This window comes from Eptatretus burgeri, chromosome 3, assembly GCF_056783735.1.
Source record: "Eptatretus burgeri isolate ZD-2024b chromosome 3, Ebu_testis_v1, whole genome shotgun sequence".
In the NCBI taxonomy this organism is placed as follows: Eukaryota; Metazoa; Chordata; class Myxini; order Myxiniformes; family Myxinidae; genus Eptatretus; species Eptatretus burgeri.
In genome coordinates, this window is record NC_140963.1 from 32,706,116 (window position 1) to 32,722,234 (window position 16,119).

Sequence of the window (16,119 nt, forward strand, 5' to 3'; positions counted from 1 at the left end):
ATTTGGGTAACAACATTAGGACAGGGTCCTGATGTTAAATCGCGGAAGCCATATGACCGAAAGTGTGTCAAAACGGTGGTCCCGCAAATTCCCTTCAAAATCTTCTTCTCCTGATCCACCAGTCAGAATGCAACCAAATTTGCGTCACAACATTAGGCCAGGGAAGGGAAGTTAAATTGCTAGTCATGCCGATCACGTGACCGGAAGTCTGTCAAAATGACTGACTTGGTAAATGTTTGGGAAAATCGTGTAAATTCCTTCAAAAACCTTCCTTTTCCAGACCCACCAGTCAGAATGCCACCAAATTTGGGTTTCAATATTAGGCCAGGGCCCAGATAAGCTACAGGTCCAATGGTCCTATTTGTTTCTTATTAAGTGCTCCAGACAGTCCTTTCCCTATGTTTAGCGGGTTTCAAAGGGGATAGGCGTTTTGTCAGGTTCAGGAAGATCTCCCCCCCCCCTCCGCCATTATTCTGTCTTTTGCTTTAAAACCACAATCAGGGGCATGTACCATAACCACCAGGAAGCGAGGAAACGTGCGCGCCACCTCATTTGCATATCCGCGCCAAAACCCGGTTGAAATGGCACACTAAAACTCAATCGCCATACCACCTCTAACAGCACCACACTCTCGCTACAACCACCACAATCGCTACACCACTCTGAATAAAAGCATACATGAACTTTTATTACAAATTAATATAAAAACCACCTTATACAAGCTCACAATCCATTGCTCGCTGGCATCTCAAAGCTCGCTCGCTAAATTCGCCATAGTTCAACACCACACTTCAACGACTCCGCTCCAACCACAAATTCCACAGACACCTCCACACCACAAGACTACAACAACCACCTTTCAACCACTGTACCTCAGCCAACACTCTTCCGTCTTTACGCAGAGCTTCCACCAGGCACCATTTCCACCTTGAACACCACTTCAGTCACCATCTCAAACACTCGCCTTTGATCGATGACAGCAACCACCATTACACCTGCTTGGGGCACTGCTTCACTCCCACTCAGAGCACCATGAACAAGCAATCTCACTGCCATCAAGTGTATATCTGTGCTGGCATTTCTGTGATTCCTCCCTGTCGGAGACGACCATCATGCTCCCCGGGAAACCATCCGCGACTCTCCAGTACGTTTGTACTGCCAATGGGGAGCAATGCACACTCAGGTCAGGTCAGGTGTGGGAGCATGCGCCAGAGCAGCGCGTCACTGCGTCCACTTTCCACCGGTACTCCTGGGGCCTCTGTCTGGCCATCCCCCAAGCAGATTCCTGGTCCATCCCTATCCACTTGAGATGCTGATCAACCTGCTGCAACCACGAGACACGTGGTCGGCCCATTGGCCTCCTCCACTCACGAGGCTCCCTCGCTGAGAGAATCTGGTGAGTAGGATCAGAGTCAGGAAACCGAGCCACATGTACATACAGCCGCAGCTGACGCTCACGGACTCTGCAGGTAACAAACCTCATTTGAGTCTCTCTCGGGAACCGCTCGTTGGACACAAAGTCCGACCAGCGATAGCCAAGCATTCTCCGAAGAGACCTGGTACCAAAGGAATCAAGTGTCCATCTCAGATCCCAGGTCAAAGTCCAAGTCTCACATCCACAGAGCTAGACTGGAAGCACCAACGACCTGAAGACTCGGACTTTCACCCTCCCGCACAGGTACCGGCAGCGCCACTCCCCATGATCCAGTGAATAGATGAATCCCCAGGCCTGACCCAGACGTCTGTTGACCTCTGGCTCACAGCCAGCAGAGACATGAATATCACTGCGGAGGTAAGTGAATCTCTCCGTGACCTCAACATCCTCAACCCAATGAGGTACAGACAGGATAGCAGCATCCAAGATGTCATTGAAAGCCTGGATCTTAGTTTTCACCCAGGAAACCCATAATCCCAATGGCTCCGACTTCTCAATCAGCACCTCGAGAGCCCCCAAAAGGATATCCAGAGTCCACACAAGGATGACTGCATCATCTGTGAAATCAAGGTCAGAGATCTTGACATTTCCAAACGATGCACCGCAGGCTTGATCTTTCTGACATCTTCCCCAGAATACAGTCCACACAAGTGCTGAAAAGTTTTGGGGCCAGTACCCACCCCTGACGAACTCCAGTAACAACTGGAAATAAGTCAGAGATGGTACAACCACATCTCACAACACTCTCAGTACAAGAGTATAGTTCAGACATCAGATCGATCAGTTTTGGTGGCATCCAAAGACCAAGAATCTTCCAGAGGGCATCTCGATTCACTGAATCAAACACATTACAGAGATCAACGTAGGCTGCAAGCAGCCCCTGCTGAAACTCTCGGCTGCGTTCGGTGAGGACCCGAGGAGCAAGAATATGGTCAATCGTTGACCTCTTTGGTGTAAAGCCCGACTGCTCTGAACGCTGGTGCTCAAGCAGATGGTGGCGAACCCTATCAAGAATTATCCGAGCAAAGACCTTGCCCGGCACTGAGAGCAGAGTCACCCCTCGGTAGTTGTTACAGTCTTGATGATCATCCTTCCCTTTCTAGAGAGGGACAACAAGGCCCCTCCTCCAGTCAGTTGGGATGATGCCTGTGTTCCAGGCAGAGCACAGAACTGCATGCAACGACACGAGTGCTGCATTTCCACCAGCCTTGAGAAGTTCAGCATGGATGTCACAGATCCCAGGAGCTTTACCCCATTTCAAGCAGTTCACCACAGCCTGTGTTTCCACAAATTAAAGTGGACCACAGTTGATTGGAGGGTCAGCAATAGGGATTGTAACACCCCTGACATCCAACTTGACAGCTGGTGGATCAGCCTGGTACAGCCTGGTACAGTAACCGGCCCAGCGGGCCTTCACTTCGGACTCCTCTGTCAAGAGCCCACCGCCCTCTGCTCTAACTGCAGTACACCGAGGGATGGGCTTGGACGAACGCAATGCGTGAATTCCCCTGAAAGCAGGACAAGAATCCCTTGACCACAGGTGATGCTCTACCCCCTCACAGATTCCTCACACATACGCCTCCTTTTCCACCCTTAGTGCACGTACAGTTTTATGCCTCAGCTCCCTAAACAGCTTAACTCTGCCATTCAGCCTGGCACTGTAACTCTGGGCAATGGTATCCAGTGTCCCTTGAGAAACAAAATTCTTCTTCGCCCTGCGGTGAGTTTCAAGACATCTACTGGCAACATCAAGGTCAGTGGTCGTGAAGGCACTCCACAACTCTCCAGGTCAGGTATGGGAGCATGTGCCAGAACAGCACGTCGCTGCGTCCGCTTTCCGCCGGTACTCCAGGGGCCTCCGTCTGGCCATCCCCCAGGCAGATGCCAGGCCCATCCCCATCTCCTTGAGATGATGGTCAACCTGCTGCAACCATGAGGCACGTGGTCGGCCCACTGGCCTCCTCCACTCATGAGACTCCCTCGCTGAGAGAATCTGGTGAGCAGGATCAGTGTCAGGAAAACGAGCCACATGTCCATACAGCCGCAACTGACGCTCACGGACTATGCAGGTAACAAATCTCATCCGAGTCTCTCTCAGCAACCGCTCGTTGGACACAAAATCCGACCAGCGATAGCCAAGGATTCTCCAAAGAGACCTGGTACCAAAGGAATTAAGTCTCCATCTCAGATACTTGGTCAGAGTCCAAGTCTCGCACCCATAGAGCAAGACTGGAAGTACCAAGGACCTGAAAACTCGGACTTTCGTCCTCCCGCACAGGTACCGGCAGCGCCACACCCCATGATCCAGTGAATCCATGACTCCCCAGGCTCGACCCAGACGTCTATTGATCTCTGACTCGCAGCCAGCAGAGACATGAATATCACTGCCAAGGTAAGTGAATCTCTCCACGACCTCAACATCCTCACCACAAACAGACACAGACAGGACAGCAGCATCCAAGATATCACCAAAAGCCTGGATCTTAGTTTTGACCCAAGAAACCCGTAATCCCAACGGCTCCGACTCCTCATTCAGCACCTCGAGGGCCCCCAAGAGGATGTCTAAAGTCTCCGCAAAGATGACTGCATCATCTGCAAAATCAAGGTCTGAGATCTTGACATTGCCAAACGATGCACCGCAACTTGATCTCTCCGACATCCTCCCTAGAATCCAGTCCATACAAGTGCTGAAAAGTGTGGGGGCAAGTACACATCCCTGACGAACTCCAGTAACAACTGGAAATAAGTCAGAGATGGTACCACCACACTTCACAGCACTCTCAGTACCAGAGTAGAGTTCAGACATCAGATCGATCAGTTTTGGTGGCACCCCAAGAAGACCAAGAATCCTCCAGAGGACATCCCGATTCACTGAATCGAACGCTTTACAGAGATCAACATTGGCTGCAAGCAGCCCCTGCCGAAACTCTCGCCTGCGTTCGGTGAGGACACGAAGTGCAAGGATACGGTGAATCGTTGACCTCTTTGGTGTAAAGCCTGACTGCTCTGGACGCTGGTGCTCAAGCAGATGGTGGCGAACCCTATCAAGAATTATCCGAGCAAAGACCTTGCCCGGCACTGAGAGCAGCGTCACCCCTCGGTAGTTGTTGCAGTCTTGGCGATCACCCTTCCCTTTCCAGAGAGGGACAACAAGGCCCCTCTTCCAGTCAGTTGGGATGATGCCTGTGTTCCAGGCAGAGCACAAAACTGCATGCAACGACACGAGTGCAGCATTTCCACCAGCCTTGAGAAGTTCAGCATGGATGCCACAGATCCCTGGAGCTTTGCCCCGTTTCAACTGGTTCACTGCAGCCCGTGTTTCCACAAGCGAAAGTGGACCACAGTTGATTCGAGGGTCAGCAACAGGGATTGTAACACCCTTGACGTCCAACTCGACAGCTGGGGGATCAGCCTGGTACAACCGCTCAAAGTAACCGGCCCAGCGGGCCTTCACTTCAGACTCCTCTGTCAAGAGCCTACCACTCTCTGCTCGAACTGCAGTGCTCCGAGGGATGGGCTTGGATCAACGTAATGCGCGAATTCCCCAGTAAGCGGGACGAGAATCACCTGTCCACAGGTGATGCTCTACCCCCTCACAGATTCCTCGCACATAGGCCTCCTTGTCCACCCTCAGTGCACGTACAGTTTTATGCCTCAGCTCCCTGAACAGCTCAACTCTGCCATTCAGCCTGGCCCTGCGACTCTGGTCAATGGTATCCAGTGTCCCTTGAGAGACAAAATTCTTCTTTGCCCTGCAGTGAGCTCCAAGGCATCCACCGGCAACATCAAGGAAGGTGGTCTTGAAGGCGCTCCACAACTCTTCAGGACCCCGCAAAGCACCCAGACCCCCCAAGTGTCCACTCAGCCTGTTCGCAAACTCCTCAGCTACTCTCTCATCCCTGAGCTTGGCAACATCCAGCCTAGGCTGGGATGGTACCATTCTCCAGGATTTAAGGTGCAGCTTTAGAGTTGCTACAACAAGCCTGTGGTCAGTATTGAGGAACTGAGCACTCCGGTAGACCCTGCAGTTCTGGATCATCCTCCAACGACCGTCAATGAGGACATGGTCAATCTCCTTTGCCACACCGCCAGCGTTGGAATACCAAGTCCAGCGATGAGCTTGTGGGCGCTGAAACCATGAACCAGCCACCCTAAGTCCATGACTTCTTGCAAAGTCAAGGAACTTAGTGCTATTCTGGTTCATAGTTCCTGGCCCATGGGGACCAACACACACCTCATAACCATCCCTATCAGTTCCAGTCGATGCATTGAAATCCCCCAAGACTAGAAGTGTATCTCGTCTGGGGCACTGCTCAACCACAGACTCGAGTGTGGCGTAGAATGCATCCTTCACGGTGAGATCACTCGCCTCAGTCGGAGCATAAACAGAGACCAGGGAAATGACACCTAAGGAGTGACGAATCCTTAATCTCATAATATGCTCGTTGACCGGTGTTACCTCAATTATCATTGGGGTCAGCTTATTGGACACAGCTACAGCAACTCCTTGGGTAAGGTAACCATCAGAGCGACCAGACCAATAGTAGGTGTAACCACCCACCATTATCTCGCCGCAATCCGGTCTCTGAACCTCAGAGAGAGCTGCAATCCCGATGTCCAAACGCTTGAGCTCAGATGATAACAGAGACAGGTGATCATCCTCTCTTAGGGATAGGACATTCCAGACACCCACCCGAAGGGACCGCCTCAGGTTAACCCAAGGAGACCACCGTCTGGTGGACGACACCTCAGCACCACTCCGACACACTCTCCCGCAATCTGACCCAGGGATGTTACCCCGTGGTTTGCCTCCTATCATCAAAGATTGGGGGTCCCGAAGGCTTTGCCCCAATCCCGTCATCCGATGAGCTGCCCTGCGAAGGGAAGCTGCGCAGGAGGTACTCCCACGGAGTGGGTTTTCAGATTTTTTTGCGTTTTTGCGTTTTGCGGAATGAAGGGTTTTACGGTGGCCGGAGTGCAAATCCTGCCACCAACCTCCTAATAAGAAGTAACCCAACTGCAGGAGGACGTCCGCAGACACAGTTGGGCACTAGATATGGATGGCCGTTGGCTCACAAGGAGCTCCTCCGCCCTTTGAGGATCTTCAGGACAACTCTTCAGGATCCCCCAAAGCACCCAGACCTCTCAAATCTCCACTCAGCCTGTTCGCAAACTCCTCAGCTACCCTCTCATCCTTGACCTTGCCAACATCCAGCCTAGGCTGGGATGGTACCATACTCCTGCATTGAAGCTGAAACTTAAGAGTTTCTACAACAAGCCGGTGGTCAGTATTGAGGAACTGAGCATTCGGGTCGACCCTGCAATTCTGGTTCATCTTCCAGCGACCATCAACGAGCACATGGTCCATCTCCTTTGCCAAACCACCTGTGTTGGAATACCAAGTCCAGCGATGAACTTGTGGGCGCTGAAACCATGAACCAGCCACCCTAAGTCCATGACTTCTTGCAAAGTCAAGGAACTTAGTGCTATTCAGGTTCACAATTCTTGACCCATGGGGACCAACACATGTCTCATAACCATCCCCATCAGTTCCAGTGGATGCATTGAAATCCCCCAAGACAAGAAGAGTATCTCACCTGGGGCACCGATCAACCACAGACTCCAGCGTGGCATAGAATGTGTCCTTCACGGTGAGATCACTCGCCTCAGTCAGAGCATATCCAGAAACAGGAGAAGTGACACCCAAGGAGTGACGAATCCTTCGTCTCATAATACGCTCGTTGACCGGTGTTAACTCAATTATCATTGCAGTTATTAGATACAGCGACAGCAACTCCTTGGGTAAAATAACCACCAGAGCGACCAGACCAATAGTAGGTGTAACCACCCGCCATGAGCTCGCCGCAATCCAGTCTCCACACCTTACAGAGTGCTGCAATACCGATGTCCAAACGCTTGAGCTCAGATGATGAGAGGCAGGTGATCATCCTCTTTTTGGGATCAGACATTCCAGGCACCCACCCGAAGGGACCGCCTCAGGTTAACCCAAGGAGACCGCCGTCTGGTGGACGACACCGCAGCACCACCCCGACACACTCTCCCACAATCTGACCCGGGAATGTTACCCTGTTGTTTCCCTCCTATCATCAAAGATTGGGGGTCCCGAAGGCTTTGCTCCAATCCTGTCAACCGTCGAGCTGCCCTGTGAAGGGAAGTTGCACAGGAGGTACTCCCACAGAGTGGGTTTTCAGATTTTTGTTATACTTTTGGAATGTTTTACGGTGGCCTGAATGCAAATCCTGCCACCAACCTCCTAATAAATAGTAACCCAACTACAGGAGGACATCAGCAGACACAGTTGGCCACTAGATATGGATGGCCATTGGCTCCCAAGAAGTTCCTTCGCCCTTTGTCACACACTGTACCCACATTAAGTCAGGAACTCCAATCAATGGCCCGTCTCAAGAACGAATGAGAAACTTCCAGCCCGGCAGGTGCGCAAAGGAAGTGACGCCAGCGAGGGCTGGGACCAATGAGCCTGGCGCATTCTGAACAAGTTTGGCACGGATTTGCCTTCACCCGGTAAGGCCATGCCTGCTGGGACATGGACTCCGCCCCACTTGGGCATATAAAAATCCTGTTGACAGCTTCGAACACGCTTGGCTCAGCTCAACTTGGCTCTGGCGCTCTTTCAAAATCTCTCTCCAGCTTCGAGCACTCTATCTGGACAATCGCGCTCTGGTGTGCTAACGGAGACCGCTTTCAGGGTTGGTCTCGAGTTGGAGTGACATGGGACACAGCAGAGCACAGCATCTTAATAATCCGGCCACACAGACACCCCACTCTCCATGTACCAGTCCCCCCTTGCCCTTCCCTTTGTGCAGGAGAACACGGTTCCATCGGGCCATGAACAGTGAAAGATGCCATATTTGTGAAAGTGAAAATAACTCACCTTTTTCTCATCTTTATTTCTTGCTTATCTACCCTTCCAGTGATGATTCTCATTTGGCACCAATATGATGAAAAGAGTAAGTTAAGTCTGTATAAGTTCTAATTGATTGGTTTAACTCTGCCCCGTCTCATTGCTTTTGTAAATAACTGCATTTCTTTTGCCGCACCTCTCCAATGCTTGCTTTCACTGCTGTATGTATCTTCTTGTATTAAAACCTCTTGCTTGCTTGAACACATACCTTTCATCACCCTTTTAATAATAAATTGTTATTATTAGTTTATCTGGAATTTAAATTCTATATTAGGTCTTGTCATCGTGCACCGTCCGTCCGTCTCCAATTTCAACTTCTCCGACCAAACCGTTGGGCCAATCTGGCTGAAATTTGGCAGCAACGTTCCTCTCCTGACTAGTAACAGGAATTGCAAAGCTCATTCTCGTCAAATGACTTTAAGTAGGTCAAAATGGCCAACTTAGTAAATATCTTCAAAAATCTTCTTCTCCAGATCCACTGGTGAGAATGCTCCCAAATTTTGGTTGCAACATTAGGCCAGGGTAGGGATGTTAAATTGTGGAGGTCCTGACGATTACATGACCAGAAGTGTGCCAAAATCATGCAAATTCCTTCAAAAATCTTCTTCTCCTGACACACCAGTCAGAATGCTACCAAATTTGGGTTAAACCATTAGGCCCGGGCCCACACAAGCTACAAGTCCAGTGGTCCTATTTTTATTACCCCAACGTTTGACTCTGTCAAGTGGAGGGGTTTTCAAATTGTTTTCTTCTCCTCATCCTCCTCACATTTACGTCATTGCTGTGATTGGTCGTCAGATTGGTCGTCAGACCATCCACAAGATCAGTAACCAATCACAACTCGAGCGTTCAGAGCTCCTGTCAATCATAGAGTTAGGCCACGCCCAGGCACGGGTTCAGTCCGTCTTCGCCGTTTAAACAGTCACACACAAAGGACATGTCTTCGTTAAGATAGGAATAGATTTGTGTTTCTGTCATGTTTAACTGCAATGTCACCTTACATTGTGTAATCAGGCTGACAGAAATTTGTATCTACATTTATTTTAGCAAAGAAATCGACGTCATGACATACAAGGGGTGGGGGTCGCGCATAGTCGCCATATTATTATGCTTGGTAATCGGCTCTGTAAGTATTATCAACATCATTTAGTAATCGGCTTTTATTTGACCTCGTGATCATTCATTGTATTCAGCTTGTATTGTCTGGTAAATGGCTGCGCAAGTATCATCAACATCATATAGTAATCGACTTTTATTTGACACCCGATCATTCATGGTATTCGTTCTTGGTATTTTTTTTATATTGTCTGGTAATCGGCTGCCCAAGTATCAACATCATTTGATAATCAGCTTTCATTCAACGTCGGGGTCATTCATGGTATTCAGCTTGTTGTAAATGTACTTAGTTCGTCGAGTCTTTTCCTCCATTGATTCAGCATAGACCGCACGCAGTGTAAGCTGGGAAGTTCTACCCAACTGATTGGCTTTACACATTAGCCAGTGCGTACTTCGAAGCTCTGCTCGGCTGCACCTGATCAGGTAAGATAAGACAAGTACGCATCGAGGACACGAGACCCCTTTGATACCGTCGTACAAAGGTAAGGTAACCACCCGAGGTTGTGACACCATGCCAAGATTGGCAGTACAAATCGGCGTTTGTGGTTGATTCGCAACCCACCGAGCCGTGGAGTTATCCACGGCTGGTGGCCTCAGGACCGGGTGTTTGGGAGGAACCCAAGAAGCGCTTCCCATCATGGTAAACCCCAGGCCATAACAACACACAGACATGCACACACTCAAAACACACACACACACACACACACACACACACTTTGAGACCTGGGAGAGCTTCGTTCCACCTTCTGAAATCTGCATATGGAGATAACAATCAACAACCAACTCTCTCACTCACACACACACACACCCCTCACTCATATATACTGAAACGCAAAAGAAACTTACCACTTGTTTGAAATGTTATAAAATTGTAACAGTTCAAAATAAAACAAACCAACAATTGCTAATTGAAACATTGGCATTTTATTGATGACATGTCAAGTTTTTGACCAAGATACACCATCTCATAAGTTTGTTCTACAGTACAGAACAGCACTGGGTGCAATGTCAGTCCCCTTTCAATAGCGTGTGTGGCCACCATTGTTTTGGATACAGGCAGTGCATCGTCAGCGCATACTGCCTACCAGTCTTTGCATGGATTGCTGCTGGATTCTGTCCCACTCAGTCCTCAATGTCTGAAGCCATCTGACTTAGGACCATCTGCCTGTCGTGCCTTGCAGTGGTGACTCTTGGCTTCCCTGATCGAGGTCTGTCATCTGCAGAGTTTTGGAGGGTGTCTCTGTCCACCAGGGCCGATATCGTCTGGTGTGAACAGCCAAGGCGACGTGCCACCTCACGGTAGCTCAATCCGCCTTGCAATATGCCCAAGGCACACTGCCGTTGATCCCTTGACAATCGTGGCATGTTGATTGAAATGCCCATTTTGCACTGGCCTTTTTAAAGCCAATATCAAGACATCACGTGCAGCTCATTAAAATAATCCCCTACCCCTTGGCTAATCACTGACAGTCAAAACGGCTGTTCAACAGCTGTGCTATGAAGTGACCATTGAAGGTTCAAGTGACCATCCGTGACCGTTTTGTCTGACAGTGAGGACACTATTGTCCACAAATAAGTTCACACATTTACTACACGCAGTGTTATTGTTGATATTTGAAGGTTTAAAAGGTGGCAAGTTTCTTTTGTGTTTCAGTATATATACAGTATATTATTTCCTTGTAGTAATGCATAGACATATAAGTATGCAATATGAGCATGACATTGCTAAGTTACCAAAAGCACATTGCATGGACTATATGAGCATTTCCTATGACATAAAAATGAATAGACAAATGAATAGACAAGCCGGTAGGCGGCGATGGGTCGCCGAGCATGGAAACTATAAGATATAGAGCAAAATGGATGTCATATAGCGGATAGGGAATCACCTTAAGATTATGCATATCAAATCTCATCCATTTCCATCCACTGATAACTACTCGGTATCCATTTGAATGAAAAGTACCGACAATGCAGTTTGAAATCGGAAATCCCCAAAGTTCGAGGGGGTGCTGTGGGTGAAAAAAGATCTAAATCGAAAATCCGGCTTGATCGTTTCTGCACAATTTATTCCAGATGATTAGTGTGAATTTTCATGACCATCCGATCATAACCCTAGGAGGAGTAGCATTTGACGCGAAGGCACCTCCAGCTCTCGCATATTATCGATTTTTGCACTAATTGACATTTGACCCCTGACCTAAGCGAAATCGGTCAATATGTCCTGAGGCAAAGTTGTAGTACTCATTGAATACCATGAACCTGCAAAGTTTCATTCATATCGATGCACTCACGTGGTCGCTCGGGGGCCTTCAATTTTCGCCAATTTTCGCGCATACCCTAACTGTAGGGGGCGCTGCGGGTAAAGTATTCCATATATCACAAAAACCAGAATATATTTGCTAGAGCATCACCTGTACATCATTAGTGCCAAATTTCATAACCCTACGTGGGATAATGGCTTTCGGAATTGATTTCGCATGAACAGTACCGATTTTGAAGATTTTTCGGTTGTTGCTAGGGAACGAAAGCGTCCCTAGCAACCATCACAATTTCCAAAGCATTAATTCATAACATGTACCTACCACCCGAGTTTGGTCAAAATCCGCCCACGTTTACTACCAATTATGCTGATGACAAATGAACAAACATCCAAACAAACAGACAGAATTACTGACAATAAGGGTCACCTATTTCGGCAACCCAACAATAAGGTCACCTATTTCGGCGACCCAAAAAACACTGCTTGCTTCATTTTGGTGTTAGCAATATTTCCAAATCTCATAATATAATACATGCTCAGTAAAGTGGTTCAAAACAAACATGGTTAGACTCCTTGGGACTAGTACTTGAGGCAAAATATAAAATTGTAACACAAATATTGCTTACCTTCCTGAAGAAGGAATCGTGACACTGTGGAAAAATGTTTGGCACTCTTTAATTTCCCCACAGACAATGGAATCAACCAAACTTTTGAGACTTTAAAGGTTACATTGTTCAAGTCGCTTTTCATTTTACATGATTTTATGAGAAAATCAGACATTTTAAACAAAATTAATGTTGATGTTCTCATACCAGCTTGTCTGTCTCTGCTTTCAACAAAAACAGATGCAACATCCCGATCCTCGCCTGCCTCATTCTGTGCCGCACACACATATGCGCCAGTATCCTCAAATCGTGCTTTCGCCAGTCGGAGAATGCTGTCACTGCCTACGTGGGGTGAGAGCAAAGGCAACTGAGGATCATCGAGCTTACACTTCATGGATTGAAAAACAACTCCTTGGATATGTTTTTCCATGGAAAATCTTTGAGATTGAACACTAGTTTCCATTAATGTTGTTAATAATTTAACAACATTAATGGAAACCACCCTCCCCCCAACAAACCCAATTCCACAAAGCAGCGAGAGTAACTTGCAAGGCTGTTTTATCATTTCGTAAAACATGTAAATTCAATCAGTAGAATAAAAAACATACAGTCAATAATGGTAGAGATGTGCTACATCCACAACATTTGTCAACAAAGAAAAAGTTTCACACATTATTAACTGGAAGGGCACTCGATAAGAGCTCATACCTCCGTCAGGCTGAACAGTTTACGTTTTGTATCCCACTGATAGGCCAGATCTGCATCCGTACCAGAACCAAATTCTAATCAGCTTGTTCTTGTCACCGCCCCAACTCATCCACCAAGTTTTGTCCAAATCCATTCACAATGTTTTGAGATGTCATGCCACATATCGTTTTTGGCCACTACCTCTCAATGGTGAAGAATCACTTTTAAAAATTCTCGGATCTGGATTCGCATCCAGATTTTCACCAAAATCTAATAAATTCCTCCTTGTCACACACCCAACCAATTCACCAAGTTTAATCTGAATCTGTCCACAACTTTTTGAGATATCCTGCTCAGAGACGGACAAACAAACAAGCAGACAAACAGGTGTGAAAACATGATCTCCATCCACCTTCGGTGGCAGAGGTAACAAGACAGAAGAGCAACTTTCACAAAGATCTTCCTGATTATACTGAGCAGTCAAAAAACAAAATTGCATGGAAACATAGCGTTTCACATTTTCAATATCACAGTCGGAATAGGTTCCACTTCAAGCTACTATCCTCAAATCCATTCAACCCATACCCGTACCTAATACCCAAGGATACTGCCCAAGCAATCCTTACGAGGGAAGAAACATGGTACTGGGCCATCTACTCTGACTATTAACAGTAGTTTAGTGACAAGGAGGTGACTGCTGACCCAAACTAGCCCCACCTACGGTAACTGGATGCTAAACTGGCGATGCCCGCTTCCCCACACAACCCCTGCCAGGTAAGGCCCCATCCCTATTGTGAATGGTGCCATGAATGACATTCACTCTTTCTTTGGAAGAAATCATACCAATGGTTGTTAGCCTGAGTTTAATATCTCGGTGGCAAGCCATAATGACAACCCCTAACCTTGAAGGCCAAGGATTTGAAGTTGGAATTTCATCTCCAAGATACCTGTCAACCAAGACAAAGAGCCATTGATTGCCCCAGTTTCTATCAGAGTTTCCTTCTCTTAAGGCCCTGTCACACCTTGATATTTTAGCCAGCATATGGCAAGGTCTCAAAATGTATGTAAAACACTGGCGTACGCTGAACTATTGATGTTTTTTTTTAAGTTTTGGGCGTAAAATAACGTGTTGGACGTATGCATAACGTATTAGTAACGTACACAGAACGTTTCAATCACATATATATATATAACTTATACCAACGAATGCTGAGCGTGTTGTCAGCGTTCACAACCTATGCCCAACGATAGTCTAACTTATGCATAGCGCGGCAGCATATCGCCGACGATCACGTAGCGTAGGCTATTCATAGGCTGCGGCTCGACGATTCAAATCATAACCGCACCAGACATCAAAGTGTGAAGCCGCTGTCACACCTTGACGTTTTAGCCAGCATATGCCGATGTATGAAAATTTTGCTGAACCAAGGTGGCACATGTCGAATACGTTATGGGTAAGTTTTGTATACGTTAATAGCACGCTGGCATACGTCGTAGTACGCTGGCATACATCATAGTATGCAGGCATACGTCGTCATACGCCAAGTACGTCGAGAAATTTTCAGCATGTTGAAAATTTCTCGACGTACTCGACGTATGACACACATTCCGCATACGCTGGCATAAGTTGTTGGCATGCTACGCGATCGTTGACACACGTCGACATACATTACTTGTACGTTACTCATAAGTCGAAACACGTCAATGTAATGGTTAGCGTCAGTGTTCCAGACTCCCTGCTTTTTTTTTCTTATTTTTTTTCTTCAGTATGACGGTAATGTTGACACTTCGATTTCTAGTGCGGTTATGATTTAAATATTTGAGCAGCAGCCTATTAATTATATTATAACCACACTAGAAATTGAAGTGTTAACATCACCGTCATACTGAAGAAAAAAAAAACAAAAAAAAAACAGGGAGTCTGGAACACTGACGCTAACCATTACCTTGATGTGTTTCGACTTATGAGTACCATACAAGTACCGTGTGTCGACGTGTGTCGACGATCGTGTTACGTGCCTACAACACGTTACTCATAGGTTAGAAATAAGTTTCGGGTGCGCTAAACAATACCTCGACGTGTTTCGACTTATGAGTAACGTGTGTCGACGTGTGTCAACGATCGCGTAACGTGCCTACAACTTATGGCCAGCATTATGCGGAACGTGTGAGTCATACGCTGGCATACGTCGGAAAATTTCAAGCATGGAAAATTTGTCTAACAGCTCGGCGAACTACGATGTATACCAGCATACTACGACGTATGCCAGCGTGCTCTTAACGTATACAAAGTTACCCATAACGTATTCGACGTGAGCCAGCGTTTTAGCTAAATTTTGCATATGTCAGGCATACGTTGGCTAAATCGTCAAGGTGTGACAGGGCCTTAAGATATGCACAATTCAACATAGCAGGCTCACCACAAAGTGTTGGGTCAGTCTTTGACGGTCTTATTGGCAGGTTCTGGTATGGTCTTGGACAGTGGAACTACCCCTTATATGTGGAGTTGCAGTGTCTACAGAAAGGCTCAATTTTCACATAATTTGATGATAGTTGCTAGGCCAGAGCCTTTGACCACGAAACGCATACGCAATGGCTTTTGATAGGTACTGTGGGAGCTTGATTGGCCACCAGAAAATGGTAGCACATGAAAAAGCAAGCTTAATAACCTCTCAGAAAGGAAGATATGCTCCCTACGCAGACTTCTGTCGGCACTGTACCCGACAACGGATTTATTTAACGGATGGAATCAACAGAACATTGATCGTGATATGTTAACTGAAACATGAAGCAAGGCGAGGCTGATATTTCGGGCATTAACCCTTCGTTATATTAATGTTTTGTAGATCCCATCCATTGTTCTACCTGTCTGCCAACGCAGATCGACACTAGCCTTCACGAGCAAGACAAGTTATTTATACTCAGGATATTATAGCATGGGTGAAACTGCAGAACTTTTAAAAAATGGTAAGTAACAAACAAAACAACTCCTCGTTGGGGTGTCTGGGAGCATACCCCACTGTCAATTTTTGAAGCATTGATGTCAAAATATGCATTTGGGGGATGATCC

General features: G+C 47.2%; 1 protein-coding gene across 2 annotated transcripts in view; it reads right to left on the reverse strand.

Annotated features, from left to right (window-relative positions):
- Window positions 1-16,119, reverse strand: part of LOC147029644 (follistatin-related protein 5-like) — a 109,172-nt gene that overhangs the window by 64,079 nt on the left and 28,974 nt on the right. For both annotated transcript variants that reach the window (XM_085872846.1, XM_085872847.1), the window contains exons 9-10: window positions 12,570-12,704; window positions 12,384-12,407 (exon numbers count right to left, since the gene is read on the reverse strand). In XM_085872846.1, coding sequence (XP_085728972.1) covers window positions 12,384-12,407; window positions 12,570-12,704 — 159 coding nt within the window. The remainder of the gene's footprint in view (window positions 1-12,383; window positions 12,408-12,569; window positions 12,705-16,119) is intronic.